This window comes from Pan troglodytes, chromosome 4 (assembly GCF_028858775.2).
Source record: "Pan troglodytes isolate AG18354 chromosome 4, NHGRI_mPanTro3-v2.0_pri, whole genome shotgun sequence".
In the NCBI taxonomy this organism is placed as follows: domain Eukaryota; kingdom Metazoa; phylum Chordata; class Mammalia; order Primates; family Hominidae; genus Pan; species Pan troglodytes.
Genome location: NC_072402.2, coordinates 135,446,295 through 135,474,268, shown reverse-complemented (window position 1 = coordinate 135,474,268; position 27,974 = coordinate 135,446,295). Strand labels below are relative to the sequence as shown.

Below are 27,974 nucleotides of genomic sequence, written 5' to 3'. Positions count from 1 at the left end.
GCCTGGTTAAGCTTTAAAATTTTTTTTGTAGAGATGAGGTCTTACCATGTTCCCCAGGCTGGTCTCAAAACTACTGTGCTCAAGCGGTCCTCTCTCCTTGTCCTCCCAAAGTGCTGGGATTACAGGTGTGAGCCACCATGCCCGGCCAAAAATTTTTTTTAAATGAAATCATGGGACATTGAAATTACCTATTTGCAAATATTTACAATTATGAATACCTTTTAAAAACTCCATAGAATTATTAAGTTCTCAATTTATTTCTATTCTCATGTCATCCTCCCTCTCCCCAACTGGAAGTTGCCTCTTCTCCCACCAAGTTTCCATGATACATTTTCTGTACTTGACTCTCATACTTTTTACCATTGTATATGCCTATGTCTAATTTTCTCAAACAGCTTGTATGCTTTTTGGAATTATATTAATATAGGATTTATGTTGTCACTCTCTGGTACAGCCTGCATAGTAGATATTCAGTGAGACTTAGTTGACTAAATCATAAGCATGCTATTTTACGAAGGTAGAGATTTACCAAAATGTTTGAGCATACGTGCCCATGGGTTTTATATCACTTCAAGTGTGTGCCTGCCTCAATTCTCTGTACTTGCTAGATGTGCAGACCTGATCTCACCCACATACACATCACTGTATTCTTGACTTTAGGGCTTTGCATCATTTATTTATATTTTACCTTTTTATGTAAAACAGCCCAATTTTCTTTGGATCCCGAAAGGAAAGAACTGCAGACGTGAGGCAGGGGCAGCAGATAGAGGAGAGGATCATTGCAGTCGATTTAAAGTTGCATATGCCTATTGGAAAGTTGTAAGTAAGAAATAATGTTCATTCCTGAATAGAATGTCTGTGAAGGAAGCATATATTTTTTTCCTTCTTAAGCCACTGTTGTAGTAATTAGGTTTTACTTTTGTTATGAAGAGATGTATACTTTTGCCAGCAGAGGGCACCAGTTGTAGGTTGCAGATTCATGGGAAGACTCAGAGACCAGTGTGCTGGTCTGTGTGAAGCACTCTGCTTGTTGCTTTAGTTGGTCTGCCCCCCACCCACCCGCCTTTTTTTTTTTTTTTTAATTCCCTTGGGGTCCAGTGGTACTCTTCCAGCTTTCCCCAAGAGCATTCTTTGGCTAGTCCTGGTTAATAAGCTAGGTGCCCAGATGAATCCAGGTGGAAGGACTTTATTATAGTAGCTGTTTGGAAGCCTTGGATGCCAGCTTGTATGTAATATCTTTAGGGGTTCAAAGCTGTTTTTCCTCATCCAGAGGTAAGGTGAAAAAGGCATTAGGCCAGGCATCTGAGGGTCTGGTTCTGCACTGAGGTTGGCTCTCCAAGTAGTTTTGAGCCAGTTACCTTTTCTCTCTGTCTCAATTAGCTTATCTCTAAAATGGAGACAGTAAGATAGGGGTAGTACATTCTGTGTATAGCTAATAGTGGTCTCTTAGGTCAGGCAGACCTGGGTTCAAATTCCAGCTTTGCCATTTACTAACTGTGGGGCCTTGGTTCAAGTTATTTAACTCTCAGAACCTCGATTCTCTCATGTTTAAAAGAGAAATAATAGTCCTACAAGGTTGTGAGAATTAAATGATGAGGGTACATGTGAAGTGTGGAATACAGGGTCTGGCCCAGAGTAAATATTCAAGGAATGGGAGCTATTATTACCATTCAGGAGATGTTGTCTTAAGTCAAAGGAGATGATGGATATGAAGCACTTTGTAAGCTTAAAAATGCAACACAAATGGCATGAGTGATTATACTCTGGAATCTACTTGGCGTGAATTCTTTTACCTTCAGAGGAAGAATCCTTATTCCTCTGGATAAGGTGCTGTTTTGTTTCTCTTTTGACTTTTTGGGGTCTCAAGTTCCTTTTCAGTTTCTGCCTGGCTGTCTGAGGGCACTTGGCAAGTGCTCCTGAATATGAGAGGGCATTTTGGTGATACAGGTGTGGGTGGACCTTAATTTAGCTTTGGTCTTGTCTACTCCTTGCTGACCTGTTGGTAATAGTAACCAGTGGAGATGTGAAAATAGCTCCAGGAGAGGCCCTACCCTGGTTAATTTTCTTCTTGAACCTAGGACCGAGTGCTCAGGTTCGGTAGCATTGGCACAGACAATGAAAATCATAGCTACTAATGGTTGCTGAGTGCTTATTATAGGCCAGGCTCTCAGCTAAGTGCTTTACATTCTAACCTAACAATGCTGTGAAGTCGGTACTATTGTTCTCACCTTTTTTCAAATGAGAAAATCGAAGCTTGTAACTTGCCTAGGGTCATGTTTCTGGTAAGTACATTTGGACCTTGCCCTGTTTGATTTTAATGGTCTGGGCTCTTTTCATTGTTCAGGTGATGTTTGCATCTAGCTGTGCATTAGAGTCACCTATGAAGTTCATTAAAATTCCTGTTCCTAGTGGGTGCGATAGCTCACACCTGTCCATCCCAGCGTTTTGGGAGGCTGAGGCGGGAGCACTGCTTGAGCCCAAGGAGTTCGAGACCAGCCTGGGCAACATAGAGAGACCCCGTCTCTAAAACTAAAGGAAAAAAATTAAAAAAATTCCTGTTCCTCAGGCCCTGATTCTATGGGTGTGAGGAAGAGCCGGACCCTGTAGTGTTTTTTCATTTTTCCAGATTTATTGAGGTATAATTTGCATAAATAAACCCATTTTAAGTGTATAGTTTAATGAAATGCAGTACTTGTATACAGTTGTGTAGGTATTACCACAGTCAAGATACGGAACATTTCTATAACCCTAAACACTTTTCTTCATGCCTATTGATCTGACACCTACCATTTTAACCAGCTGGGCAGATGGTTCTGATGCACAGCTAGGTGTGGGACCATTGTACTGTGTTATGGTGCCTGCAAATGTGAGGAACTGATGTCCTGGAGAAGGAGGGTAAAGGCAAGAAAAGAAAAAGAGCATTTACAAGGAAGAATGATTGGCTTAGCTGTCTTCAGATAAATTGTACTGGCTCCCTGTACAGAGATAAAGTATGGAAGAGAGAACTTTCTAGATAAAACCTAGCTTAAAAAAGTTTCTCCTCCCAACATGGTTTCTTCCTAAGCCACATAAGAGCTGAATGATTCTAAACAAAGTTGGTGTAGATGGCTGAATACATTGCTTTGGGGTAGAGATCTGGGGCCACTAGGGACTTTTGATAAGCTGTAGAAGAAGGCTGGGGTGTGGGAAGGACTGGGCTAAGACAGCGGTCCCTAGGTCACAGACTGGTACTGGTCCATGGCCTGTTAAGAATTGGGATGCACAGCAGGAGGTGAGCAGCCGGCAAGCGAGCATGACCACCTGACCTCTGTCTCCTGTCAGCTCAGCAGTGGCATTAGATTCTCCTAGGAGCATGAACCCTATTGTGAACTGTGCGTGCAAGGGATCTAGGTTGTGCGCTCCTTGAGAAGCTGTCTAATGCCTGATGATCTGAGGTGGAACAGTTTCATCCTGAAACCATCATCCCCCCTGACCCCCCACCCCTATCCTTGGAAAAGTTGCCTTCCATGAAACTGGTCCCTGGTGCCAAAAAGGTTGGGGCCTGCTGGACTAAGACACTATTATTGCTGAGCAATCTGAGGATGGGACCTTTTTCTCCAGACAGATACCACATTGATTATTTTGACTCTCCTCTACTGCAGGACTCCAACAGCAACTGTCCTTAATCTGAAGTCCAGTCAGGAAAATTAGCATAGAGCAAACAGGTTCAGACTGTGGTCCAGAGAACATTTGGATAATAAGGTGGAAAATGTAAAATGTGTTTCTGAAACTGGAAAATATTGGGGGTAGGAACTTTGTGCCGGGAGTCTGGAGACTTTGCTTCTTGACTCAGCTCTGCCCCTGGTTTTGCTAGATAACCTTTCTTCCTTTTTTTTTTTTTTCCTAAATTTCATCTTTAATTTTAGATCGAGGGGTACATGTACAGGTTTGTTACATGGGTATCTTGCATGATGCTGAGGTTTGGGGTATGAATGATCCTGTCACCTAGGTAATGAGCATGGTACCCAATAGGTAGCTTTTCAACTACCTTTTTAGGCTTGCTCCTTGTATTAGGTGGTTATTGTGTTGTTATAAAGAAATACCTGAGGCTTGGTAATTTATAAAGAAAAGAGGTTTAATTGCCTCATGGCTCTGCAGGCTGTACAGGAAGCGTGCTGGCATCTGCTTCCGGGGAGGCCTCAGGAAGCTTACAATTATGGTGGAAGGCAAAGGGGGAGCTAGTATATCACATGATGAGAGCAGAGGCAAGAGAGTGAGGAGGAAGGTGCCACACACTTTTAAACAACCAGATCTCGAGTGAACTCAGAGCGAAAACTCTTTATTATGGGGACAGTGTGAAACTATTATGAGTGATCTGCCCCTATGACCCAAGCACCTCCCACTAGGCCCTATCTCCAACTCTAACACTGAGGATTACATTCCAGCATGAGATTTGGAGGCTACCAACATCCAAATCATATAACCCCTTTTCCCTCCCTCCATCCTCTAGTAGTCCCCAGTATCTATTGTTCCCATCTTCATGTCCATATGTACCCAATGTTTAGCTCCCACTTATAACTGAGGATGTGTGACATTTGGTTTTCTGTTTCTGCACTAATTCACATAGGATAATGGCCTCTCGCTGCTTTCATGTTGCCACAAAGGACATAATTTTGTTCTTCTTTTATGACTGTGTAGTATTCCATGGTATATATATACCACACATTCTTTATTCAGTCCACCATTGATGGGCACCTAACTTGATTTTTTGTCTTTCCTATTTTGAATAGTGCTGCGATGAACATACAAGTGCGTGTGCCTTTTTGGCAGGATGGTTTATTTTCTTTTGAGCATATACCTAGTAATGGGATTGCTGGGTCGAATGGTGGTTCTATTTTTAGTTCTTTGAGAAATCTCCAGACTGCCTTCCATAGTAGCTGAACTAATTTACATTCACCAGCAGTGTATAAGCATTCCCTTTCCTCCACAGCCTTGACAACATCTGTTATTTTTAGACTTTTTAATAATGGTCATTTTGACTGGTGTGAGATGGTATCTCATTGTGGTTTTGATTTGCATTTCTCTGGTGAGTAGTGACGATGAGCATTTTTTCATGTTTGTTGGCTGTTTGTATGTCTTCTTTTGAGAAACGTCTGTTCATGTCCATTGCCCACTTTTAAAAATGGGTTTACATGTTTTTTGCTTGTTGAATTAAATTCCTTATAGATTCTGCATATTAGACCTTTGTCAGATGCAGTTTATGAATATTTTCTCCTATTCCGTACATTGTCTGTTTACTCTGTTGATAGTTTCTTTTGCTATACGAAGCTCTTTAGTTTAATTAGGTCTTACTTGTCAATTTTTGCTTTTGCTGCATTGCTAGAAGGGTATTTCCTAGGTTTTTTTCTTTTTTAAAATAGTTTTAGGTCTTACATTTAATTGTTTACTCCATCTTGGGTTTATTTTATTTTATTTTTTGAGACAGAGTCTTGCTCTGTCACCCAGGCTGGAGTGCAGTGGTGCAGTCTTGGCTCACTATAACCTCTGCCTCCCGGGTTCAAGTGATCCTCCTGCCTCGGGCTCCCAAGTAGCTGAGACTACAGGCACATGCCACCACACCTGGCTAATTGTAGTATTTTTAGTAAAGATGGGGTTTTACCAGGTTGGCCAGGCTGGTCTCAAACTCTTGACCTCAGGTGATCTGCCCGCCTTGGCCTCCCAAAGTGTTGGGATTACAGGTATGAGCCACTGTGCCTGACTGAGTTAATTTTTATATATGGTGATAGGGTCCAGTTTCTTCTGCATATGGATAGCCAGTTATCCCAGCATCATTTATTGAAGTCCTTTCCCCATTGCTTATTTTTGTTGACTTTGTCGAAAATCAGTTGGTTGTAGGTGAACAGCTTTATTTCTGGGTTCTCTTTTCTGTTCCATTGGTCTATGTGTCTGTTTTTGTACCAATACCATACTGTTTTGGTTACTGTAGCCTTGTAGTATAGTTTGAAGTCAGTTAATGTGGTGCCTCCAGTTTTGTTCTTTTTGCTTAAGATGACCTTTCTTTTCTAAATGGCCTCTTCTGAGTGTTCTCTATTCTGTCTACCTCCTGTGAATCGTGAGTGGTGAATAAAGTATGAAGGTGTAGTCATATGGTTTTGCAGGGAAATTTAGCAGGGTTTTATACTGGCTCTTAATAGTTATATTTTGAAACTTGAATACGTACAACCCTTACATATTTCCTTTTCTGATCTTTTTTCTTTGTCTGGTTTGTTAGATGTGGCATTTCCACACCTTCCTGTATGGCGAATATGTAAACGTGGGTATGTGCAAAGGAGGAGTCATCTCTTTCTTATGTCCCTTTTATGAATCACCCAGTTGTGTTCCTGGTGGATGTCTGAACTCTGGCACGGATTCCGAGATTCAGTTTCCTTATTTGTGATGTTCAGCTTTTTGTGGTCCCTGTGATTGGCCTCAAGAGGAAATATCTGGAGCAGGGCCACAAGGCTGATTAGAGGAGGAAGGGACATAGAGGGAACAAGATATGAGGGGTATTGTTGTGAAAGGAAGAAGTGAAGATACAGCCCTGTGGGGTGTAAATGAAATTATCCAGGCCTCTTCTCACTTGAGAAAGAGCGAGTGTGAGTAATGGCCTTGTCTAAGAGAACACTGAGGTGCCAGGGGAGGTAATCTTTGAGAATAACCCTGTAGCCAGTTTGAGTTCAGGAGGCTATATAAAGTTTTAGTTACTTTTACTTTCTGTCACCTCAGTGTTCCTCTCTTCCTTCTGTGGTTTTAGGGCTTTGTAGTAGTGAAGAAATTTAACAGGTTAAAATGATAAGGATGATAGATTTACTGAGCGTCTCTTCGTACTTTCACCTACATCATGTTATCCTCCTTGAAGCCCCCTACAACACATTGGAGCCTAGTATTTCTTCTTAAACAATCACACGGATTACTCTGAGAAGAAAAACGGACCATTTAAAACATTTTTAGAATCCTGTGATCTTGGAGCTGAAAGGGACTCTAAAGATTGTCTGGTCTGACCCTATATTGTGAATGAGTAGCTGAGCATGAGGTCCAGAGTGTGGAGAACACTACTCAGGAAAGTCACTCACCCAGTGAGTGCTGGTGCGGATTCGGAAAAGCCCAGGGGTGCCATGAGGTGTCCCAGAAGAGAGATGCTCATAGCTGATTTTTTTCTGAGGCATTAGGGTAGCTTCTGCACCACTTTTTGCAGCTAATTGTCCCAGTTACCTCTAAGCCTCTGTGGCTAGGATATACAGACTGGCCTCATGCCTTCCACAAGATTATGTTTTAGTTTGGGAAAGAAGATTTATAAATAATGAATTAGCCAAGACTGTATATTAGGTGTGAGATGACGATACAGGAAAGTATAGTTTGTGTATTTTGGTGGTGATTGACTGTCATTGGTGTGATTAGGGAAGGTTTTATGAAGACATGGGATTTGACTGGCCTCCCAGAAAGACTAAAGGACTGGGATTGGAGAAGGCATTTCAGGCAGGGAGAGTTAAATTAGTCTAAATTGAAGCTCAGCAGCTGGAGATTACAGTATGTGAAAGATCTTTGGCTGGATATGGGGGTTCAGTGGGAGACTTACTAGTTGGAGCCACTGCTTAAGTTAAATTCCAATATGACAGATTTTAGGAAGATATTTTAGGATTGTGCTAAGATATTTTAGTATTCAATGTGATAGCTTTACTGCAGTAGTCTTTGGCCTCTTGCAGTAAAATAGGGTTTGTTTCAGTTTCACCTATTTGTACTACCTCTCTTTTTTGACTAGTTTTCCAATTTCTCTCTGTATTCTCTTAATTTCTCTCTGTGTTTTTCTCACTTCTGTCAGGTGCTTTTCCCTTAACTTCTCCCCATCTATCAGACACTCAGAGCTACCACAGAATTTGGGAGGAGGATTTGGAACATAAACTGTGACCTACAAGTGAATTTCCCCAGGTGGATGATAAACTCCACTGCAGGCCACAGAGGGGCCTCCTCATTCCAGCAATCTGGCCAGGCTGACAGACTCACAGCCTATGGGAGCAGGGGAGGGTGTAGGGGCCAGTATTTCTCGGGCTAGTGACAACTGCCTGATTCTTTACAGCCTAGACAGAGGAGGCAGGAGCCCCAGGGGCGGGCTAATCGCCTGGGCTGGGGATGCCTGGGCAGATGCAGAGGCAGCTGGAAAGGTGGCAGTGCACCTGGGTCGCTGGAGCTGCCGCCGTTCCTAGGAGACCAAGGAGCAGCAAGCCTGCGGGGGAGGGGGAGCAAGTGGGTTGCTGCTTTTAGCAGCTGAAAGGGCTGCAGGGAGCTCTGGGTAAGACATTTTCTGTTGCTGCTGCTTTTGCGGTAGAAGCTGCTGCGAGTAAGTCAGAGGAAGGAGGATTGAGAAGGGAGGAGGCTTCACTTGCAGCCATGCTGAATCACTGTTGCTGATCAGATTTCCCACTGGTCTGCTGGGAGAATCAAGAACAGAACTAGGATCCCCGAGTGCATACACAGTTCAGCAGCTACCACCCTGGCTGGGCCTCACACAATGGAGGGTGAAAGGTATGTATGTATAAGTGTGTGCTGTGTTGTGTGTGTATGTAAGTAAATGTGTGCTTGCGGTGCAGCCACCAGCTTTTGTGTTTGCATTGGCTAGGCAGAGTTGGAAGACCTGGCCACTGATGGATCTTAAAGGGCGCCAGAACAAGAGCAGGAAAGCCGCTTTCCAAATCACCCGTTCCAGGGCTTGAATCTCCAGAGATCTGGCTTCCGCAAAGGCAGGTCTGGGTTTGCTAGGCAGCGGAGCACCCTGAAAGAAGGGACTTCCTGGCTGGTGTTCGGGAATAGTTTCAGCACAGGCTGAATCAGATTGCCTTTCTCAGGCTGTTTCAAGGAGGCGTTTCCCTTTCCTGGCTCCTTTCCCGGGGTGTTTTTTCTTTGGTGGGGGGTTTTTGATGTCATAGTGGGGCTGACCTGACATAGTGTAGTTGCATTTTCATGCAGGAGTGCTTGAATCTTCAGCAAGCATGCCATGCTGATGGCTGTGTGTGTGCGCGCGTGCACGCCGTGTATGCCTGTATACACACACATTCAGGGATGAAGGAGAGAAACCCAGTCAGATGATACTTGCTCTGAACTGAGTTTCATATTTGTATTGAAAAGTTTATGAGTGATACTGGAAGGTCTGTGCTTCCTCCATCAGGGATTTCTTTTGAAATAGGAACCAGCAGAAAAGATTTTAAGTACTTTTGTTGAGCTGGATCTAACTAGCGAGGCAGTTAGATCCTGGCAGGCACACACATCTAAATTTTTAAATTGTTATCTGAAGATCTGAATCTTTCATTGTGAAGGTGCTCAGCGCAGTGCAGAGGTGACATTCCTCTGTCTATGAAGTAAAATATCTCTTGAGTGCCAACCTCTTCATTCTTTGGTCTGCAGCTGGTAGAGTACGAGGCTTGCCATTTTATCTGAGGAGAGAAGACTGCAGGGAGGGGTCCGGCCATGGCAGTGCACTACTGAGGGGAAGCCTGCTGCTCCAGGTTGCCAGTTTGATGCAGACAGTAACCATCTGGTTAACAATAATAGGCTCAACTAAGTCAACACTAGAGAGTATCTCAATGAACACTTTCCTTTTCATGAGTTGTTGTGACTTCTGTGTCTCACGGGGCACAGTGATGCCATTAAACATCTCTAGACCCTATTAGAACTAGCATGATGGTTGGGTGTCATTCTTTTGTCTGTAGAGGCCCTGGGAACTGTGTTTCTTGATGACTCCCACAGGAAGAGCCTGGGACTGACTGTGCTGCTGGTGCATTCTCTTTCTGGGTGCTCTTTGCAACAGGAGTTTAGTGTTGAACTCTGTGAGGCCTGCTGAGCAGCAGAATATGAAGGCCTATTTCCTAAGTGTGGGGCAGAGGTGAGCAGTGTCTTTGGTCCCCAAAACAGTGTCCCATTGATCTGGTAGGTGGCAGAGAATGGGGTTGATGCGATGAAGGTTTAGAGATTCTGGGCCATGCCTATTTGCTTGACCTGTGGTGTAACTGGGGTTGAGAGGTCAGTGTGAGACTACCAGCAGCGGATCAAACAGTTTTGGGCACTGTGTTCCCAGTTCTGTGTTCAGAAATATAGTGAGTCCTTGCCCCTGTCCTGGGGCCTCTCAGCTGGGATGGCTGATGTCTATGGCTTTAGAACACCAGGTTGCACATGTTCTTGTACTTTTCCTCTGCTGAAGGCAGATGGTAGACAAGAAATCCAAACCGAGCAGCTTCCAATGTTCACCAGGTCACCCAGGTCATACCTTTTGTTCCTGCTCCAAGTCCAGCTTACCATGCCACGTGTTCAAGGCTTCTGAACTCTAACTCCTGTTCCCATTTCCACTGCTCACTCATATACCTACTGAGAATTCTGTTGATCTCTTTCATGATCACCCATCCTATACATTACTCCATCTAGCCTCATATCCTTAGCTCCCAGAGTTTCTTTTGCTGGATGTCTTTCCCTTCCAATTTTGCAAAAGTTATCTATCTATCAAAGTTATTCTAAAATTCTACTTTATCTTGGAAACTCAGCTTTTCTAGTCCTGGCTGATGTTCTTCGGAATTCTAATACCTCTGGTTTGTATCTCATAGTTGGACACTGAGTAATAGGCCCACCAGATCTTTCAGTGCTTTTATTTCATATATCTTAGCAGTCCCCAAACTTGGAGACAGGTCCTCAAGGGCAAGGCTGGTGCCTTGTACTTCTAAATACCCCCATTGACTACTGCATGGGTACACAAATAGCAGGTGCTGAATAGTTATTAGCTGATTAACTAATAACTTTTGTGTGAGGCTCTGATAACTAAAAAGAAAGTTGGTGAAAGAAGAGACTGAAGCCTTTGGCCAATAGCCTCATCTTTGGATATCAGCCTTATTATCTTAGCACGGGTAACTGACTTCAAGGAATGCTTTGAGGTAGGGGGAGAACAGAGGGAAGTAGCCTTGTTTTACAAGTTCCCTGGGAAATTGAGGTCCAGAGAAGCTGAGTGACTCGCCTAGGATCACATGTCCAACCTCCAGAGACTGGAGGGATCCTGAGTCTGGTGCTCATTCCACACTTAACCTGCTGAATCTTAATCGGGGCTGTTTTTAAGCATTACAAAATTTCAACCAAGGGATTGCTAATGAACAATTTTTTTTTTCTTTGCCATGAGGGTATGAAAATACTTTCTACCTTGAAAGGCTATTAATTAAAAGCATGGGCTTTGGAGTAACATAGACCTAGCGGTGAATCTGCTTTACAAACAGTGTGACCTTGAGTGTGTCACATTTTTTTCAGAACTAATTTTTCTCTTCTGTGTAAAGGGAATAATAACAGTACTTACACTTCATAGAGCTGTTGTGAAGATTAAATGGTACAATATGTGTAAGGTACCTAGTAAAGTTTTTTAGGCACAGAGTGAGTACTCAGTAGATGGTAGTTGCTATTATCATTGGTATCCACCTATTGCTATGTTGTACCCTATACTTTGCTGCTGGGTTACTAACCAAGGCATATTTTAGGACCTCTCTCTTTTTATCATCCAAAGCAGATTATGTAGAACCATTTCCGTGAGGAAATGAGGGAGCTTATCAGGCCGTCATCTTGCTTCTTATCTAAAACTATCTCCTTATAGTAAGTTACCCCATAGGGCTTGGCATTTGTTCTTTTAAGTTTCACCAAGATCTACCTTAATCTTTCTTTTTATAGACAACCTGTGGCATCTAGTTGCCTCAGTGGTTGGAACCATGGGCTGGATGCATGTTTGTTCAGGCCAAAATCTCTTAAGAAGAACTTGTGAATTTGCACTAGCCTTTGCTGTATCTTTCTAGATTTCCAGGTCTCTCCTGGACCTTATGATGCTAAGTCTTCCCCAGTTCCCTCCATGGGAGAATCACTGTGGCTTGAACAGTCAGAGGAAGGTGATTTTGTCTTCTGTTTTGCAAAGGGAAAGGGTCTCTGGCTGTTAGCTATTACAATGATAAATTGTTTCTGTGTGAGTGTGAATGTAGAGAAGATAGATATCAGAAATGGCAGTTGCCCTTGCAATTGGGATTTTATTTCAGTTCTGGAAATCAGCCTTGTGGATAGCTTAAAATAAAATTTCAAAATAAATGGTTAGTCAGATTCATAGAGACAGAAAGTAAAATGGTTACCAGGAGCTGGAGGGAGGGAGGAGTGGGGAAGTTATTGTTTGATGGATAGAGAGTTTCAGTTTGGGAAGATGAAATAATTCTGGAGATGGGTGGTGGTGATGGTTGTACAACAGTATGACTGTACTTAAAAATGGTTAAAATTATACATTTTATGTTACATCTATTTTACCACAATAAAAAACATTCAGGCCCAGACTGTGGCAGATCTGCAAGAGTTACAGAGCACCACAACTTTGGAAGAAGCATCATAAAAAGGGGAAGTTAATTGTCTATTTTTCTTAAAATTGTGATTATTTTCTTCATCAGAAGCACAGAGATGCCCCTGCTTGAGAGGGGCACCATGTACCGGGCACTATGCTGTGATTTTGTGTGAGGTGTCCTCAGAGGATGGTTCTTAATGGCTGGTTTTTATGAAGGAGAGTCTGTTTTTGGACCTCAGGGAACTTCTGAGCAAAAGGAGCTCATCTATTTACCCTTGATCCAGGAACGACAGATAGAGAATATTTTCTGAGGAGACAAGACTTAGAAAGCCAGTACACTTTAAATGTTGAGTTTTGTAATGTCAGGTTGAATGCTGGCAAGACCCAGGGAAGAGCAAGTGTTGAGCAACCTAGCCTTTTTTCTGTTCCCAGCGGCAAGTCACTTAGTCCTCTCCCAACCTTAGAAGTCAGGGATAGAAAATTCTGTAAAAAGTTTTGGGCATCATTGCTGCCTGAAGCAGATGTGCACGCATTTCAACCATGATAATTGAAACCAAATTTTTCCATTTTGGAAATACTTTTTGACAAAGTAAGGTTTTCAACTGCAAAAACAAAGTCAGGGAAAGAAACCTCTTGATATCCCTGCACCCAGATTTGGATTTTTAGGATTTTGCTTGCTAAGTTTTGAACTGGTAAAACAGATCTGGACAAGATAATTTTTGTGTAAGTTTTCCTAAAGCAAGTGCTTTATTTGATGAAATTTGCCATCATCAAACTGACCTATTTTTTTTTTCAATTTCTGGATGAATGTTCAAACTAGGTTAAACGGAATAGAGCACTAATAAACCATGTAAAAAATAGCTTGAACATGTGTTGGTAGATTTTTTTTTCTGTTAATTAAGTTCAATGCCTCTCAGGTCAGAGATCTAACTTTTTATCATTTATGAGGATTTTCAGAGTCTTAGCACAACTTTCCTGGACTTTTCATTTTCACTTATGAAAGTATATCATAGCCACTATCAAAACCACACACATGCAAGGGCTCAGCTCTCCTATTCAAACCAAACATAAGCTTGGCTTCCAAAATGCCACATAATGAGGAGCATGTTTTCTTTTAGTCTTTCTCTCTTCTTGTCTAATTCTATCTGTCTGTGTAAAATGTTTTACATTTTTACACAGCCCACTTAAGAGTTTTCCCCTTGAGTTTTAAAGAAAGCAGTTTGTGACTTGGGGTTTTAGGAATGTGATTAGTAACATACCTGTTCTTGAGCTTGTTTATGAAGGAGCATGTTACAAGAATGACAGCAGCTGTTGGTCATCTTTGGTGAATCACGATTGGCTTGTGTGAAGGCCCCAGTGTGGAAACTCCAAGTTCAATACAATTAATAACACTGACTCCAGTACACACTGTAATTTCCCATAATCAGAAGTGAAGTAGTGCTATATCACAGGTCCTAGGAGATTTGGTCTTTTTTCATTTGGCCTGGTTTGGTCGCACAAGGAAGAACGTCAGAGAGTGGGACATGAAGGGTTGTGCCTCACTTGGCCTGATGGGCTATGGACATTATCCCGAGTCAGTGGACATTGTTATTAAGAGCCCAGGCCTTGGAGTCAGATAGAACTGGGTTTCAGTGCCAGTTCTGCACTTACTAGTTATGTGGGACTTTTGGGCAGACTTTATGTCTGTACCTTAAGAGATAATGCTACCTACTTCCTAGGGTTGTTCTGAAGATAAAATGAGATAATGGAGGTAAGGTGCTTTAACATACCCTCAACTTTCAGGAAATGTTAACTCGATCTGTACCTTACTAATGCATGTGTTCTACGTGTCCATGTGGGCTATTATAGCGATTCAGCCTAATTCTATGAACTGAGGTGGCACTGCTGAAAGAGGATGAAGAGTATGGGGCTCTCTGGTAACCTGTGTGTAAATGGTACTTTGTGATAGCAGGACTGCACCACCAAGTCCTGAATCCTGCTGGCCGGACATCTTCAAGAGTCAGGTTCTTCATTAATCCAGAAGTAGAAATCTAAGTTTGATCATTTTGGTCTTGAACTTTAGGATTGGGATACTTACTAGATCTGCAGTTTGACCAGAGTGCCAGGGGCTCAGAAATCCTATCTATATAGGGTCCCATTGCTGTCCAGAGTTGGAGAAGCAGAGTCATGCCAATGACCTCATGAGAACCTAAAGTACAATAGTCAACATGTCATCAGTTTATTGATTTGCAGTAAAATATTACTGGCAAGATATTCCTGAGGGCCTGCAGCCACATTCTACCTCTCTGAAGGACAACCACGGGGGAGGCCAAACTGGTCAAAAGGCTGCAGAGTAAACTAGGGACTGAGTTATGGCATTGGAGTATTTACAGACTTCAAACTCCACCATGAGGATCTGACCTGAGGCTGAACCAGCTGACGATATCTGATGATTAAATCACTTTCCTAGACAGAGTGTGATGGGTTGGACCGAGGGCTTTCTTCTCTGTCTGATTCTTAGTTTTTGGTTATTCCTTTCTAAATGACACTTTCTTTGTTGAGAGTTTTTAATGCATTCAGCACAGCCTTGCCCTGGCTCACAGTTGTTTTGCCTTCATTGAGTGGTTTTGCCTCTTTATTCCATCTCATCTCTAGCTTGAACATAATGTGCTTGGGCCTCTTGTATGTGGCCAGTATCGGCTCATGACTTCTGAATTTTATTTGCATCTTTTGGAGACCTTTAGAGGTGAAACAGATCATAACCTTTAACAGCATTTCTCAGACTCCACTTTCCTTCCCTCTACATTCTCGCACACCCAAGATGTTCTGGAACTCCTCATTTGTTTTTTCTTTTCTTTTTTTTTAACTTTTATTTTAGGTTCAGGGGTACACGTGCTGGTTTGTTATATAGGTAAACTTGTGTCACAGAGGTTTGTTGTACAGATTAGTACCTGTCATCACCCAGGTAGCCAATAGTTATTTTTTCTGCTCCTCTTCCTCCACCCACCCTCCATCCTCAAGTAGGCCCTAGTGTCTGTTGTTCCCTTCTTTGTGTCCGTGAGTTCTCATCACTTGGAGCTCCTCATTTGTTGGATTCCCCCAAACATTGCTGCACAATCAGCCTGCTTGGAGACTCTTCTATCCCCTGCCTTTCTAGCATGTTTTTTAGTATCCTTTCCTTTCCATTCACTGCCTCCATTTTCCTCAGCAATAGAAAGAGTCTAAGAACTGACACAGTAAGCAGTAACCCATCTCACTTTCTTCCCTCTTCTCTAGTTGTTGCTGGCTTTCTCTCACTCCCATCCTCCTGATTCTGTGTCATCAATGCAGGGGACTGGGCTGCCTAAGAAAGTACTCCTCTCTGAACGTGAGGTGGAGGGGTCATGGAGAGAAAGTTGAGGGGGACAAAGCCATCAGTATTTTAATGAAGGGGAGTGAGGAAAGCTACAGTGGTCAGTAGTTAAACCTATTACCTATTAATTTACTATTATCTACCTATTAATTTACTCAGTAATCATTCATTGAGCACCTGTCATGTGACAGAAGCTAAGAATTCAGAGGCAACTAAGATAACTGTCTTGGTTCTCATGGAGAGCTCACAATCTAGAGGGGGCAGCAGTGTGCTGGAGTCAGCACTCACCCACTTGCAAAAGCTGTTTGTTAAATTTTCAGGAATTTTCGGAGCCAGTTATTAAATATAGCCATTATTAACAAATTATGTAACTTATAAATTATATTAAAAATGAATGTAATAAATACCCCAAACTCATCACTTTCTAATTATTTTTTACTGTAATCTTCTAGGGCTTTGAGGTTATGTCTATTGTGTCTTGGTGTAGAAATACTATACAGTGATATGATGGTGTGCTGTTACACATCTCTTCCCAAATCTCATGTTTGGTGGCATCATGTTGGTAGCTTAAAATCTGCCATGGTGGGAGTATTTACAGTCTGGAAATTGGCAAATGTTACAAATCAGGGCTCCTTTCCTCCCAATCAACTGTTAAACATTTACCAGCACACACTGTGTGGGGCAGACAGATAAGTAAGAGGTAATTAGAATACAATACAGAAGGAAGCACAGTACTGTGGGAATACAGAAGAGGGGAAACTAACCTAGTTTCCCACTAGATTTTAACTAATCTAGTGAGTAGTGGAGAATGAGAGGGAAGGCTTCAGGGAAGAGGCTTGAAGGCTGGTAGGAACTAGCTAGACACAGGGGAGAATGAGTAGGGAATAAGATACAACAGTTTTCTAGTGAGACAAAACTTCACAAGGCAGAGAGCCTAGTGTATTTTGGCTATTGCAAGTATTTTAGTATTACGGTAATAAGAAGTCTTCAGGGCAACGATGGGATTAAGGGCCAGGCTAGGTCCCTGAGATTTATTCTGAATGCAGTGAGGAATCAGTGAGGCTTCATGTAGAACATGCCTGGAACACATTGACATTTTGGAAAAGTCCCTCTGGAGTCTGGGAGGAGGTTATTATAATAATCCTGGCAAGAGACAATGATGACCTGGAATGGGGTTGTAATGGTAGCGAAAGTGAGAAGGAAATGGGGTGCAGGGATATTAATGGACATAGGATTGATTCGATTTATGGCTGTATGTGAGGAGTGAGAGAGAGAGGGAGGAAGATATCAAGGATAACACCCCAGTTTTTGGCTTGGATAGGTGATTGGGTGGTTGGTTATGCCTCTGAGATAGAGAATACAGAAAGAGTAGCAGGCTTAAGGGAGGGTGGGGAACATAAATTTTGAATAAGTATGAATTACCTGTGTAAAATCTAATTAGGGGAGTCAAATAAGACATTGGATATGTGGATCTGTAATTTAGAGGATAGAGGAGGGCAGGAAAGAAGGCTTTGGAAGGTGCTGTGCTAAAAGAGGGCCTAATTTTTAGAGCTTATATATTTTTATTTATAACTTTTATAATTACTATTTTATGTATATTTATTTATAATTTAACTCTGAAGGCCAACTCTGCTTTCATTAAAAAATAAAAGTGTTGGTCAGACTATCCCCTTCTGCTCTACCATCTAACGCTTGTAAAGACAAGTGAAGGGTCTTCAGGTAGAGTTCAGATGACAAATATGTCATGAGGACCTACTGTGGGCATGACCTCATGCTGGGCAGGCTAAGCTATACAGAGTCCTCAGACACATGTTCCTTGCCCTCTGGGTATGTTGAATCTAGTGTGAGGCAGGTAGGTGGTTGGATTTGTACCCTGAAAAAGTAATCAGGCACAAGGCAGAATTCTATGTGCCAGTTGAGTTACAGGCCAGAAATACTACAGGAATTCAGAGAAGGAAGAGCTCACTTAGAACTGATGTATCCCGAGGGCTTCATGGAGGAGGTAAAGTTTAATTGGTCCTCAAAGAACAGGTATTTAGATTATGATACAGGGAAAGAGAAGGGAAATATAGGTGTCTGCAGTGAACGGTTCATCTGCTTGGCACATAATAGGTACTTAGTAAATATTTGAGTAAGTGAGAGAGGTAAGGCTGGCATTTAGGTTCAGTCCAGGTCAAGGAGGTCCTTGAATACTAGTCAAGAATCATGACTTTATCCTGTAGACTGATGATTTTTCAGCTTTTTAGCTATAGAGTCCTTTGAAAGGAAATTTTATGTGGACCCTCAACATATAGAACAAATGGAGGCAGAGGGCTGTGACTGAAGCTTCAGCTCATAAACCTCACAGCCCCGAAGAGACCTGTGTGCAGTGAGGATCTGAAAGTCATGGTCAGATGACATTTTAGAAGGATCAGTTTGGTGATGGTGTGCAGGAAATACTTGGAGAGAGAGTATCTAGAGTGGGGAACAGCAGGTGGGAGGCCACTGTAATAGTCTAAGTCAGGGGAAAAGAGAAGCTGAAAGCCCAGAAAAGAAGGGCCAACTATGTCTATCCTTATGGCTATGAAGCTTGACTGTCTCACATGTATGTCTTCCTGAATGGGGTCAGTGGGTATCTGTGAGTGTGAGATAAGTCAGAACCAATTTGCAACACCCTTTCTGTGGGCTGTTGAACCATCCACTGCAGTGGGTTCATCATGGCACCAGTAGTGGTTCATATAAGCAAGTTTACTAGTAACAGGCCAGTGTGGAAATTAATTAAAGTATTGAGCCAGATATCTGGTGCTTTGACAAAGTTGACTAGATTCATGTGTTCTGATTCTGCTAGAGTTTATTTAGAAAATGGCTTAGATGATCATTTCTGTATATTTCTATAGCAAAGAGCAGAGATTCTGCCTGGCCCATACTTTCTCACTACATCTACAATTGTTGACCCATTTGAATCTTAAATATGGCTGCTCAACTTGAATGTTGCTGGAACCCTGGACACTGGGATACAGATGAAGGTTCCTTTGTGTAGTAGCTTGAGCCGCATGTCTGGTGGGAGGGGCACATATGAATTAACACTGACTATGGTTTTTAGTAGAATCTGGGGCCAGTTTTTGCTCTTGGAGAAATCAACCATTTTATGCTTAGAGTAAGGGCATTTACTGTGAAATGCTTTTCAACAGAAAACATCTCATGGCTGAGTCTGCCTGGAAAATTTGTGTGTGTGTGCGCACATGCACACGCGTGTGTGTGTGCATGCACATGTGTGTGTGTGATTTTGGCTGGGTCTGGGTAGGGTGAAAAGTATAGTGTTAGACTTGAACAAGATAGTGGGAATATACCTTAGTGTGGTCTGTTTCACAGGCGAGGAGAGGGGATCCACTAGCCTTATTTGGGAACAAGAACTGAGAATGCTTGGGATTGGGACTTGATAGGGTGGGGATGGGGCAATCTATTGAGGTTTAAGTAGTTAAGATCTGGTATGAATGGAGGGAAAAAGGTTTAGGGGATGAAATGGTGAGATCTAGCAACTCTGTGCCTGGGCATGTGACCTTAGGTTGAGACATATGTATATGTGTGTGCATTTATGTACATGCATGCACTATATTGCTGGAGGGTATAGGTTGTGAGCTTCAAGTACAGGATACCTAAACTCAGATCCCATCTCCACCACTTATTATTTGTACAGTCTTGTGAAGATTTTTTGAACTTCTCTGGGCCCTCAGATGTTCTTTTCTTAATTTCTTGTTCTCTGGAAGGTTAATGAGTTGCCAAGAAGCGTGTACCTTCCAGAGACCAGGGACTCAGAGTCTCCTCCAAACTTCCTGTGTCTTTTCATGGAGGAGCAGGTGAAGAAAGGAACCTTGGCTTCCTTCAGATGTCAAGCCTTGCCTGTGCATCAAGAGTGGAAAGGGCTCTGGATGGATTTGGGGAAACTGATGTCTTTCCCTAGCCAGCCCTATGGTCATCAGCAAGTCACTTGCTCTTTTACGGAGGCTCTAGTGTGAATTATATTTTGTTGAACATTGATCCTCTGATAATAGGCAATCTGTGTTTGAGACCTTTTGGTAAACACAACATTGTATTAACAGGGGATACATCATTATTGGACCATTCTGGAAAGTGCAAAGAGCAACACACCAGAAGAGTGAGCTTTCCTGTTCACTAGCCACACTGGAGATTGTGTCAGTGCTTCTAAAATGGCTCTTTTTAGTTTATATATCTTTGAAGTGAAGCTAATAATATCTGTTCACTAGGCTTTTCCGTGCTTTAATCTTACTAGTTCCCTGTCAAGAACCTTCAGTGGTTTCCTGATCTATACCAAATTATGCTTTCTCATTCTGGCTTTTAAGTCTCTCCACAGTTTGAAGACAATATTTATAATGAATACTTGTAGAGTATTTTACAGTTTATTGATTTATCCGAAGGATACAAGTATGGTTTAGTATTAGAAAATATATGTGTCATTCATCACATTACAAGATTAAAGGAAAGACATCGCTTTCCCCAAATCCATCCAGAGCCCTTTCCACCCTTGATGCACAGGCAAGATTAAAGGAAAAAACCCATATGAACATCTCATTAGATACACAAAGACATTTGATAAAATTTAGCATAACTTTATGACTTAAAAACTCTTAATAAAAATAGAAGGGAATTTTCTTAATCTGACAAAAATCATTTACAAAAATCCTGTAACAAACATACATAATGGGGGAACATTAGAAACATCTTTGAAAGCAGGAATATGACAATACTATTCATTAGCATCCTTTCTGTTTGACATTGTGTGGCCATCCTAGCCAGTGCAAACTTTTTTCAAAAAAGAAATTAGAGGCCTAAGAATTTGATAGAAGAAAAATCTCTGGCATTATATGCAGATAATATGACTGTCTACATAGGACACCTAATTTATGTTCAAATAGTTAGGAATAATAGGAACATTGGCAATGGCTGGATATATGATCAATTTGCAAAAACTACATTTTATAAACTATAACAATCAGAAAACATAATTTAAAAATACATCATTTCTATTACAAAAGAGCAATAAAAACCATAAAGTACTTAGGAATAAATCTAATCAAACATGTGTAAGGTCTTCATACAGAAAAATCTAAAAGTCTGAGTGATATTAAAGAGGACTTAAATGGAGAGATATCCTATGTTCATGGATAGGAGGGCATAGTATCAGAAAAATGATGGTTCTATCCAAATTGATCTATAAGTTCAATGCAGTTTTTTTAATCAAAATCCCATTCGAGTTCTTTATGGAATTTGACAAGCTAGTCAAGACACTTCTCAAAAATAATAATAGGACTGGGGACTTTCCCTGTCAGATATCAGACCTTATTATAAAGCTACAGAAATCATGTGGTACTGTTACAGAGACAGACAAACTGACCAATGGAATAAGTTAGTAAGTCAAGAAAGAAATCTCTTTGTATCTGGAACTTTAATATGTGACCTAAGATGGCATGACAGATGCGTGAGAAAAATAAAAAGTTTTAAATACATCAAACTTACAGAGAAAATTAGATCCCTATTTCATATCCTGACATAAATATCAGTATCAGGGCCTGGCACAGTGGCTCACGCCAGTAATCGCAGCACTTTGGGAGGCCGGAGTGAGCAGATCACTTGAGGCCAGGAGTTCGAGAACAGCCTGACCAACATGGTGAAACTCCCCATTTCTACTAAAAATACAAAAGTTAGCCGGATGTGGTGGTGCACGCCTGTAATCCCAGCTACTTGAGAGGCTAAGGCACGAGAATCACTTGAACCCAGGAGGCGGAGGTTGAGCCAAGATCTGCACTCCAGCCTGGATGACAGAGTGAAACTATCTCAAAAAAAGAGAAAAAATCAGTATCAGATGAAATAAGGGCTTAAATACCAAAAGCAAAAATGTTAAACCTTTAGTAGAACATAGAAGTTAACATTTTTCTAGCTTTATAGTAAAGAAAGACAGCATAAAATAAATTATGCTTATGGAATAGCTCATCTTTTGAAGAAATTTTTCATCTTTGCTGGTTGCTTCCCCTCTCTGATTCAAGTCTCAAGCCACATTTTCTGGCTTGAGACTTTCTTTACCTGCTTTAAACACACAACTCTAAGCATCTTCCTTTGTGCATATCTTCCTCTGCTCAGCTAACTTCCTTGTGCACAGAATCCAAACAGCCCCAAAGTTCAGTTATTTGTGGCTTACGTTTGCATGATGAACTGATGGTGGGGAAGGGAGCCAAAAGAGGAGTCTGTTACGGTCAGACAAGCTGTGGGTCTGCCACGCTGGTTGTATTTGAATGTTCCAATAGTTACGAATTCCAGTGTGAGATCTATAGTGATTCTCAGGCCTCTGAAATATACTCTAAATCATAGAAGCCTCTTTCTCTAGCCCGTTTGCAAAGTTAAGTGGTAGCATGGATAGAGGCTCACTAGGGAAAATCAAAGGAGAGTACCCTCATCGTCCTAGAGTTGGAGTGAACTATGGGTCCTCAAATCTATACAAGTGGAGAAGGTTCTGTTTTCCTAGTAGCAAAGCAAAGCTTAGCCTGGATCCAACAGGTAACTCCAAGGTCTCACACTACTCCTGGGAGCTGAATAGTTTCACCAATTTGGGGAGAAACACCTTTCCTTGCTCATTCTTTTGATTCCTTATTTCCACCTTCCATAAAGTTGAAAGATGTTGCTCAGGAGTTGTTGGGTAACTAGCTGGCACCCCACAGGGATTTGAGTATTTTGTCTTTCACTTTCACTTTTTCAAGAGACAGAGTTTTGCTCTGTTGCCCAGGCTGGGGTGCAATGGCATGAAACCCCTGGGCACAAGCAGTCCTCCTGCTTCAACCTCCTGAGTAGCTGGGACTACAGGCATGAGCCACCATACCCTTGTCTCTTGATTTCAGTACAGAAGGCATTGAGATTATGGTTGACTCTTGCTAGTTTCTACTTACTCAGTTAGTCTACATAGATAGCCTTTCTTTCCATAATACATAGAAAGACATAATCCTTTGTCTTTCTATGGGATTACAGTTTCCCAAAAGCTTTCGCTGTTGTTCCACTGCTTCCTGGAGTGTAGCCAATGTGATTTTTCTAAAACACAGATTTGTTTACCTGCTTTCTGTCCTACTTTGTTTAAAACCCTTTGATGGCTTCTCATTATTTCAGAAAGAAATCCAAACTTCTTAGCTTTGCTTACATGACACTTAAAAGGCTGCTTGGTCTTCTAGTTTTTTCTCTTGATATTCCCTCTTGTGCTCTCCTCTAGTTTTACTGAACTGCCAGTACTTTGAACACACTTTGTGCTTTTTCTCCTCCAGGTCTTTGTGCATACTGTTTCCTCTGCCTGGAATACTCTTCTTTCTCTTTACCTGACTCGTTTCTGCTCTTACTTCAAGTCTCAGATTCTAGGAAGCTTTCCATCAACCTGCTATCACTGGGACGAGTTGGCCATCCCCTGTGCTTCTGTAGCTCCTATGAAATCATAATAGTTGAAATGTGATGTTTAAATGTTTACTTGGCATTCTCCTCTACTGAACTCTAAGCTTTGTGAGGGTAGTGATGGTGGCTTTGTCTATTGTTTTGTTTCCCTTAAATCTAAACGCAGTGCCTGGCACATAGTAGCCTCCAGTAAATGCTTGTTTAATGAACAAACAAACCTGTGAAGTGAGTGATAGAGTGCTTAGTCCCCTTCAGTTTTCGGGATGGAGAGATGGAGAATAAGGACCTCACACAAAATCACACAGTACTTGGTGGAAGAAGCTGAGCTATGACCTGCCTTCCTTCAGAGGAATGCACTTTGCTTTGGAAGATATGAAGAAATTCCCAGTACATTGTCTTTCCTATTGGGTCTGTGTGAGAACAGGCTGATAGATGCCTCTGGTGGGTGGGTAAATGCATGGGCTTTTGGCAGTTGGATGAATGGGTTTACCCATGAGTGATTCTCTTTCCCTCCCTCTTCCTTCCTGTTCACAGTGTCAAGCTGAGCTCCCAGACTCTGATACAGGCTGGGGATGTTGAGAAGAACCAGAGGACGATCACTGTCAACCCTGCCCACATGGGGAAAGCATTCAAGGTTATGAATGAACTGCGGAGGTACTTTTTCTATCTTGTCTGTGCCCTTGCAGAAGGAACTTGTCCATGAGCTTCATCAAGGACTGAGAACAGAAGTCAGAACATGACCACCTAGGGAATTCTGACTCTTTCCATCCATTCTTAGTCGCTTGAGTTCCCCTTTCTTTCTCTCTATTTTTTTTTGAGACGGTGTCTTGCTCTGTCATCCAGGCTGGAATGCAGGTGGCATGATCTCGGCTCACTGCAACCTCCACCTCCTGAGTTCAAGCGATTCCCCTGCCTCAGCCTCCCGAGTAGCTGGGATTACAGGCGCATGCCACCACGCCCAGCTAATTTTTGTATTTTTAGTAGAGACGGGGTTTCACCATGTTGGTCAGGCTGGTCTCGAACTCCTGACCTTGTGATCTGCCTGCCTCAGCCTCCCAAAGTGCTGGGATTACAGGCGTGAGCCACCGCGCCTGGCAGGTTTCCCCTTTCGAACTCTGCTTGAGACAGAATGACTTTGCCAGAAAACTGTCTTTCCTTTGTATGTATTTAACACCTATCATTTTAATGATTAATCACAGGGGAAAAATCCTTTATGGTTACAGCAAGTCTATTCATAAACTTGATTTCCAACAGAACGAGCTGCTTGAAAACCAATAATAGAATGATTGCAACACCCACACACAATTGCAGATTAAAGACTGGATGTCATGTATTTTCTTCTGGTTTTTCACTCTCTCTTTCACTGGTCTGAACTTAGGTTGGCAAGACAGCCACATCGGTGGAAGAATACCTGGCTCCTTAAATGTAAAGAGAGAAATGAAATGTGAATATACTCATCCTCTCTGAGCTAATAGTGAGGGGTACACAGGCTATTTGTAAGGCCAATGTGCATGTTTGACAAGCTTGTTGCAAGGCAGGTTCGGGGCTCTGAACATGTGTTTCTGTACATGTTTTTTTGTACAAAGCCTGTGGACACGATCTCTTCTTTACCAGAGAGCTCAGAAGCTTCCTTTGCCCATGCAGTTATTTACTGCATACTTCATCCTGTTGTGAGGTGTAATTGTTTATTTCATCTTTTTTCTGTAGCTCATGAACTCTCTGAAGGCAGAGGCAACTTTTGAGTAATTTTTATCTCTAGCACCTGGCACTTCATAGGAGCTTCTATTGATTCACCAAAGATGCCCAGAGGCACTGGCTAGGCCCTGGAATGGGTCATTGGGGTACAAAGTAAAAAATATAAATAGGTCAATGAAAATAATCTTTCTATAGTACAAATAGGTATTATGATGGAGGAATGCATCCAGTGCCTGACAGGTGGTAGGTACGCAATAATTATTTGTTTCTTAAAGAGGGCTACAGAAGCAAGTATGACAGGTGGGAACTTTGGAGAAGAGGGTTGATGCTTGAGCTGAATTTTGAAGGACAAATAAGAGTTAGAGAAATGAAGGGTAGTGGGGATAGGGAGAAGCCTTCCAGGCAGAGAAAATGGCACATAGCCAAAGAAGTGTGTGTTGAGTGGGGAGTTGAACTACTTTTAAACAAAAGTTCTACCTGATTCTATGTTTGTTTTCTTATGTCTCCTTTCTACAGGGCCTAGTCTTTGGCATTAATAACCAAGTTAAATTAAATTTGTCTTATGCTCCACTGCTCAATTTTTATCAGGCCTCCTGCCAGATTTCCTGGAAGCTCTGCCCATAGCTGTCTTAGGCATCAGGCTGTGCTGATGTCCATGCTTATGGGCATGGTTCTCTTGTTAACTGAAGAATTTGTCTTGTATTTCCTAGACACTATTGAAATTCCTCATTTAGTTCTTTTGGGTATGGCTTGTGCCCTTTGTCTGATTTAGGAGTCTTTCACCAGGCCTTATTTTGCCTGGTATTATAGTCAACTCCAGTGATGCCTGAAAGGGAGAACTTAGGAATAGATATGTACACAAGATTCCCTGCACCCTTACTTTCTATTACTAACATCTTTTCTTTGTTTGTTTGTTTTTTTAAAGAGACAGAGTCTTGGTCTGTCACTTAGGCTGGAGTGCAATGTCCCAGTCGCAGCTCACGGTGACCTTGAACACCTGAGTTCAAGCAGTCCTCCCACTGTGGCCTCCCAAAATGTTGGGATTATGGCCATGATCCACCATGCCCAGCCCCCTTTTCTTTAAATAATTTTTTAAAAAGACATCCTGAGTTCTCATTACTTCTGTTACAAGTTACTAGGTTTTTCTCTTTCCCCAAAAGCATTGACTTAGATTTAGCCATCTCTAACAGTCCTGCTTCTTCTCTTTTGTATAATTCAGCATTTGTCAAACTCTGTTCTGAGAAATGCTAGTTCCCTTAAGATGCTCTGTGAGAAAAAAGAGCTCTGTGCCCCAATGAGTTAGAAGAATGCTATATACTGTACCCCTCTCTGAGGTTCATAATGCATACTGGCATATTAAACGCTCTGAGAAGTCCTGCACTAAACTTGTCTGACCAAAGGTTTTCCATACATATTTGACTATAGAGCCGCCTTTGGTGGTTGTTGCATATAGACCAAGTGTTTTGTGAAATTTGTTTTGGGAAACACTTTTCTAATACCAGACATAGTCCTTTGCTGAAATTTAAGTGAATAATCTTATTCTCCCTCTTTTTGTTTTTTTTCAAATAGACCACAATCTATATATATTTGACTGGCTAGGAAAATTTTAATTCAGGTTTAGGCATAGATTTTCCTATCATTTTTCTTTTAATTTTTCTTTTGTAAAAGGAATATATTTATTATAGAACATTTAGAATATACAAATGAGCAACAAGTCATCTATAATTTTATTACATAGTGGTAACCATTGTAATACTTTGGACAGTATACCTCTCTTCTTTAGAATATATGTCTCATTGCAAAAGACATTGTGGCACAATAAAAGTCTCTACATTCCTTAGCTTAAATCATTTTAGCAAAATATTTATTTATTTATTTTTATTTTTTTGAGGCAGAGTTTCACTCGTGTGGCCCAGGCTGGAATGCAGTGGTGTGATCTCGGCTCATTGCAACCTCCACCTCCCGGGTTCAAGCAATTCTCCTCCCTCAGCCTCCCAAGTAGTTGGGATTATAGGCACCTGCCACCATGCCCAGCCAAATGTTTATGTTTTTTATAGCTAATGGCTACAAGTCTGTAGCTAAGACCAAGATTACAGTAGCTCAATGTATAGAACTTACAGATTTTGTAACTTTGCATTTTGGCTTTGGTTTTTGTCTATGTTGCTTAAAAGGTTTTGTGGGTTTTGATGGGTGCTGGCCCACCTCCATTCCCATCTGACTGGGAATGTTTAAATTGGCTGTAAGTCTTTTGGCTCTAAGTCCTTGGCCATAGGGGTCTCACCAAGGGACAAGATGGACCTGGGGCAGGCAGGCACACTGCCCTGGCAGAGATAGGACAAAATGAAAGTTTGGCCATCAATGCTGCCCCTGGCAGATCTTGTCTAAAAGGGTGAGAACGTAAATTAAAAATAAAATTCTAAGCCCCGCAGGGACTGAACAGACCATCTTTTGGCCAAGGGGACCCCTGATTAATTTTGAAAATGGAGTTCTCAGCCATGATGGGAAGGGGAGTTGGTCAGACCCCCTCTCTTGGTAACCGTGACTAAGCTTTCCTCCCTAAGGTTCTAACAAAAGCCAGCCCTTTCAAAAGACCCCACCACTGATATCAACAAATTTTCTGACACTGCCCTTACTTTTTTGCCTAAGAAGAGACCACTGACCACAGGAGTGGTTCTGGCTAGTCTTTTTTGAGAATGCGCAGTAAGGGGTTTCATGGCCTCTGCTTCACTTTTTAATGGCAGAGGACTGAAAACTCCGCCCTCTGATCACCTCAGTTTTTGAACTTGGAGAGCAAGAACCTCAACTGCACATGTGCATGTTTCTCCTTTCATAAATATTCATGGCTCCTTCTATAGCTTATTGAATATGTGTATTTGGCCGCCTTGCTCAGCATAAATTCCTGTTTCCTTTGCCCCTCTCTCAAAGTATCTTGTTTCTGGCTTCTGGCTGGAGGCTGTGCTTCCCAGCCTGTCAGAATAGCCACCCTGCAGGCTGTAACCTTTATAAGAAATAAAGTTTCCTCTTGTCTTAAACAAACAAATGAACAAACAAACAAACAAACAAACATATGCCTTAGTTGGGCATTGGAGTTTGTGACTGTAATCCCAGCTTTGCAGGAGGATCACTTGAGCCCAGAAATCTGAGGCCAGCCTGGGCAACATAGTGAGACCCATCTCA

The 27,974-nt window shown here is 41.9% G+C and overlaps 1 protein-coding gene across 12 annotated transcripts in view; it reads left to right on the top strand.

Moving 5' to 3' along the window:
• The window catches only part of KLHL3 (kelch like family member 3), a 270,492-nt gene that overhangs the window by 145,580 nt on the left and 96,938 nt on the right, over positions 1 to 27,974 (top strand). For 4 of the 12 annotated variants that reach the window (XM_063810711.1, XM_063810714.1, XM_063810710.1 and 1 more), the window contains one exon: positions 23,637 to 23,756. In XM_063810711.1, the coding sequence (XP_063666781.1) occupies positions 23,719 to 23,756 (38 nt within the window). In that variant the 5' untranslated portion in view covers positions 23,637 to 23,718. Of the gene's footprint in view, positions 1 to 7,975; positions 8,539 to 23,329; positions 23,490 to 23,636; positions 23,757 to 27,974 lie in introns of those variants that run through there. The other 8 variants (XM_024356915.3, XM_527022.8, XM_063810717.1 and 5 more) reach the window with 6 other exon arrangements.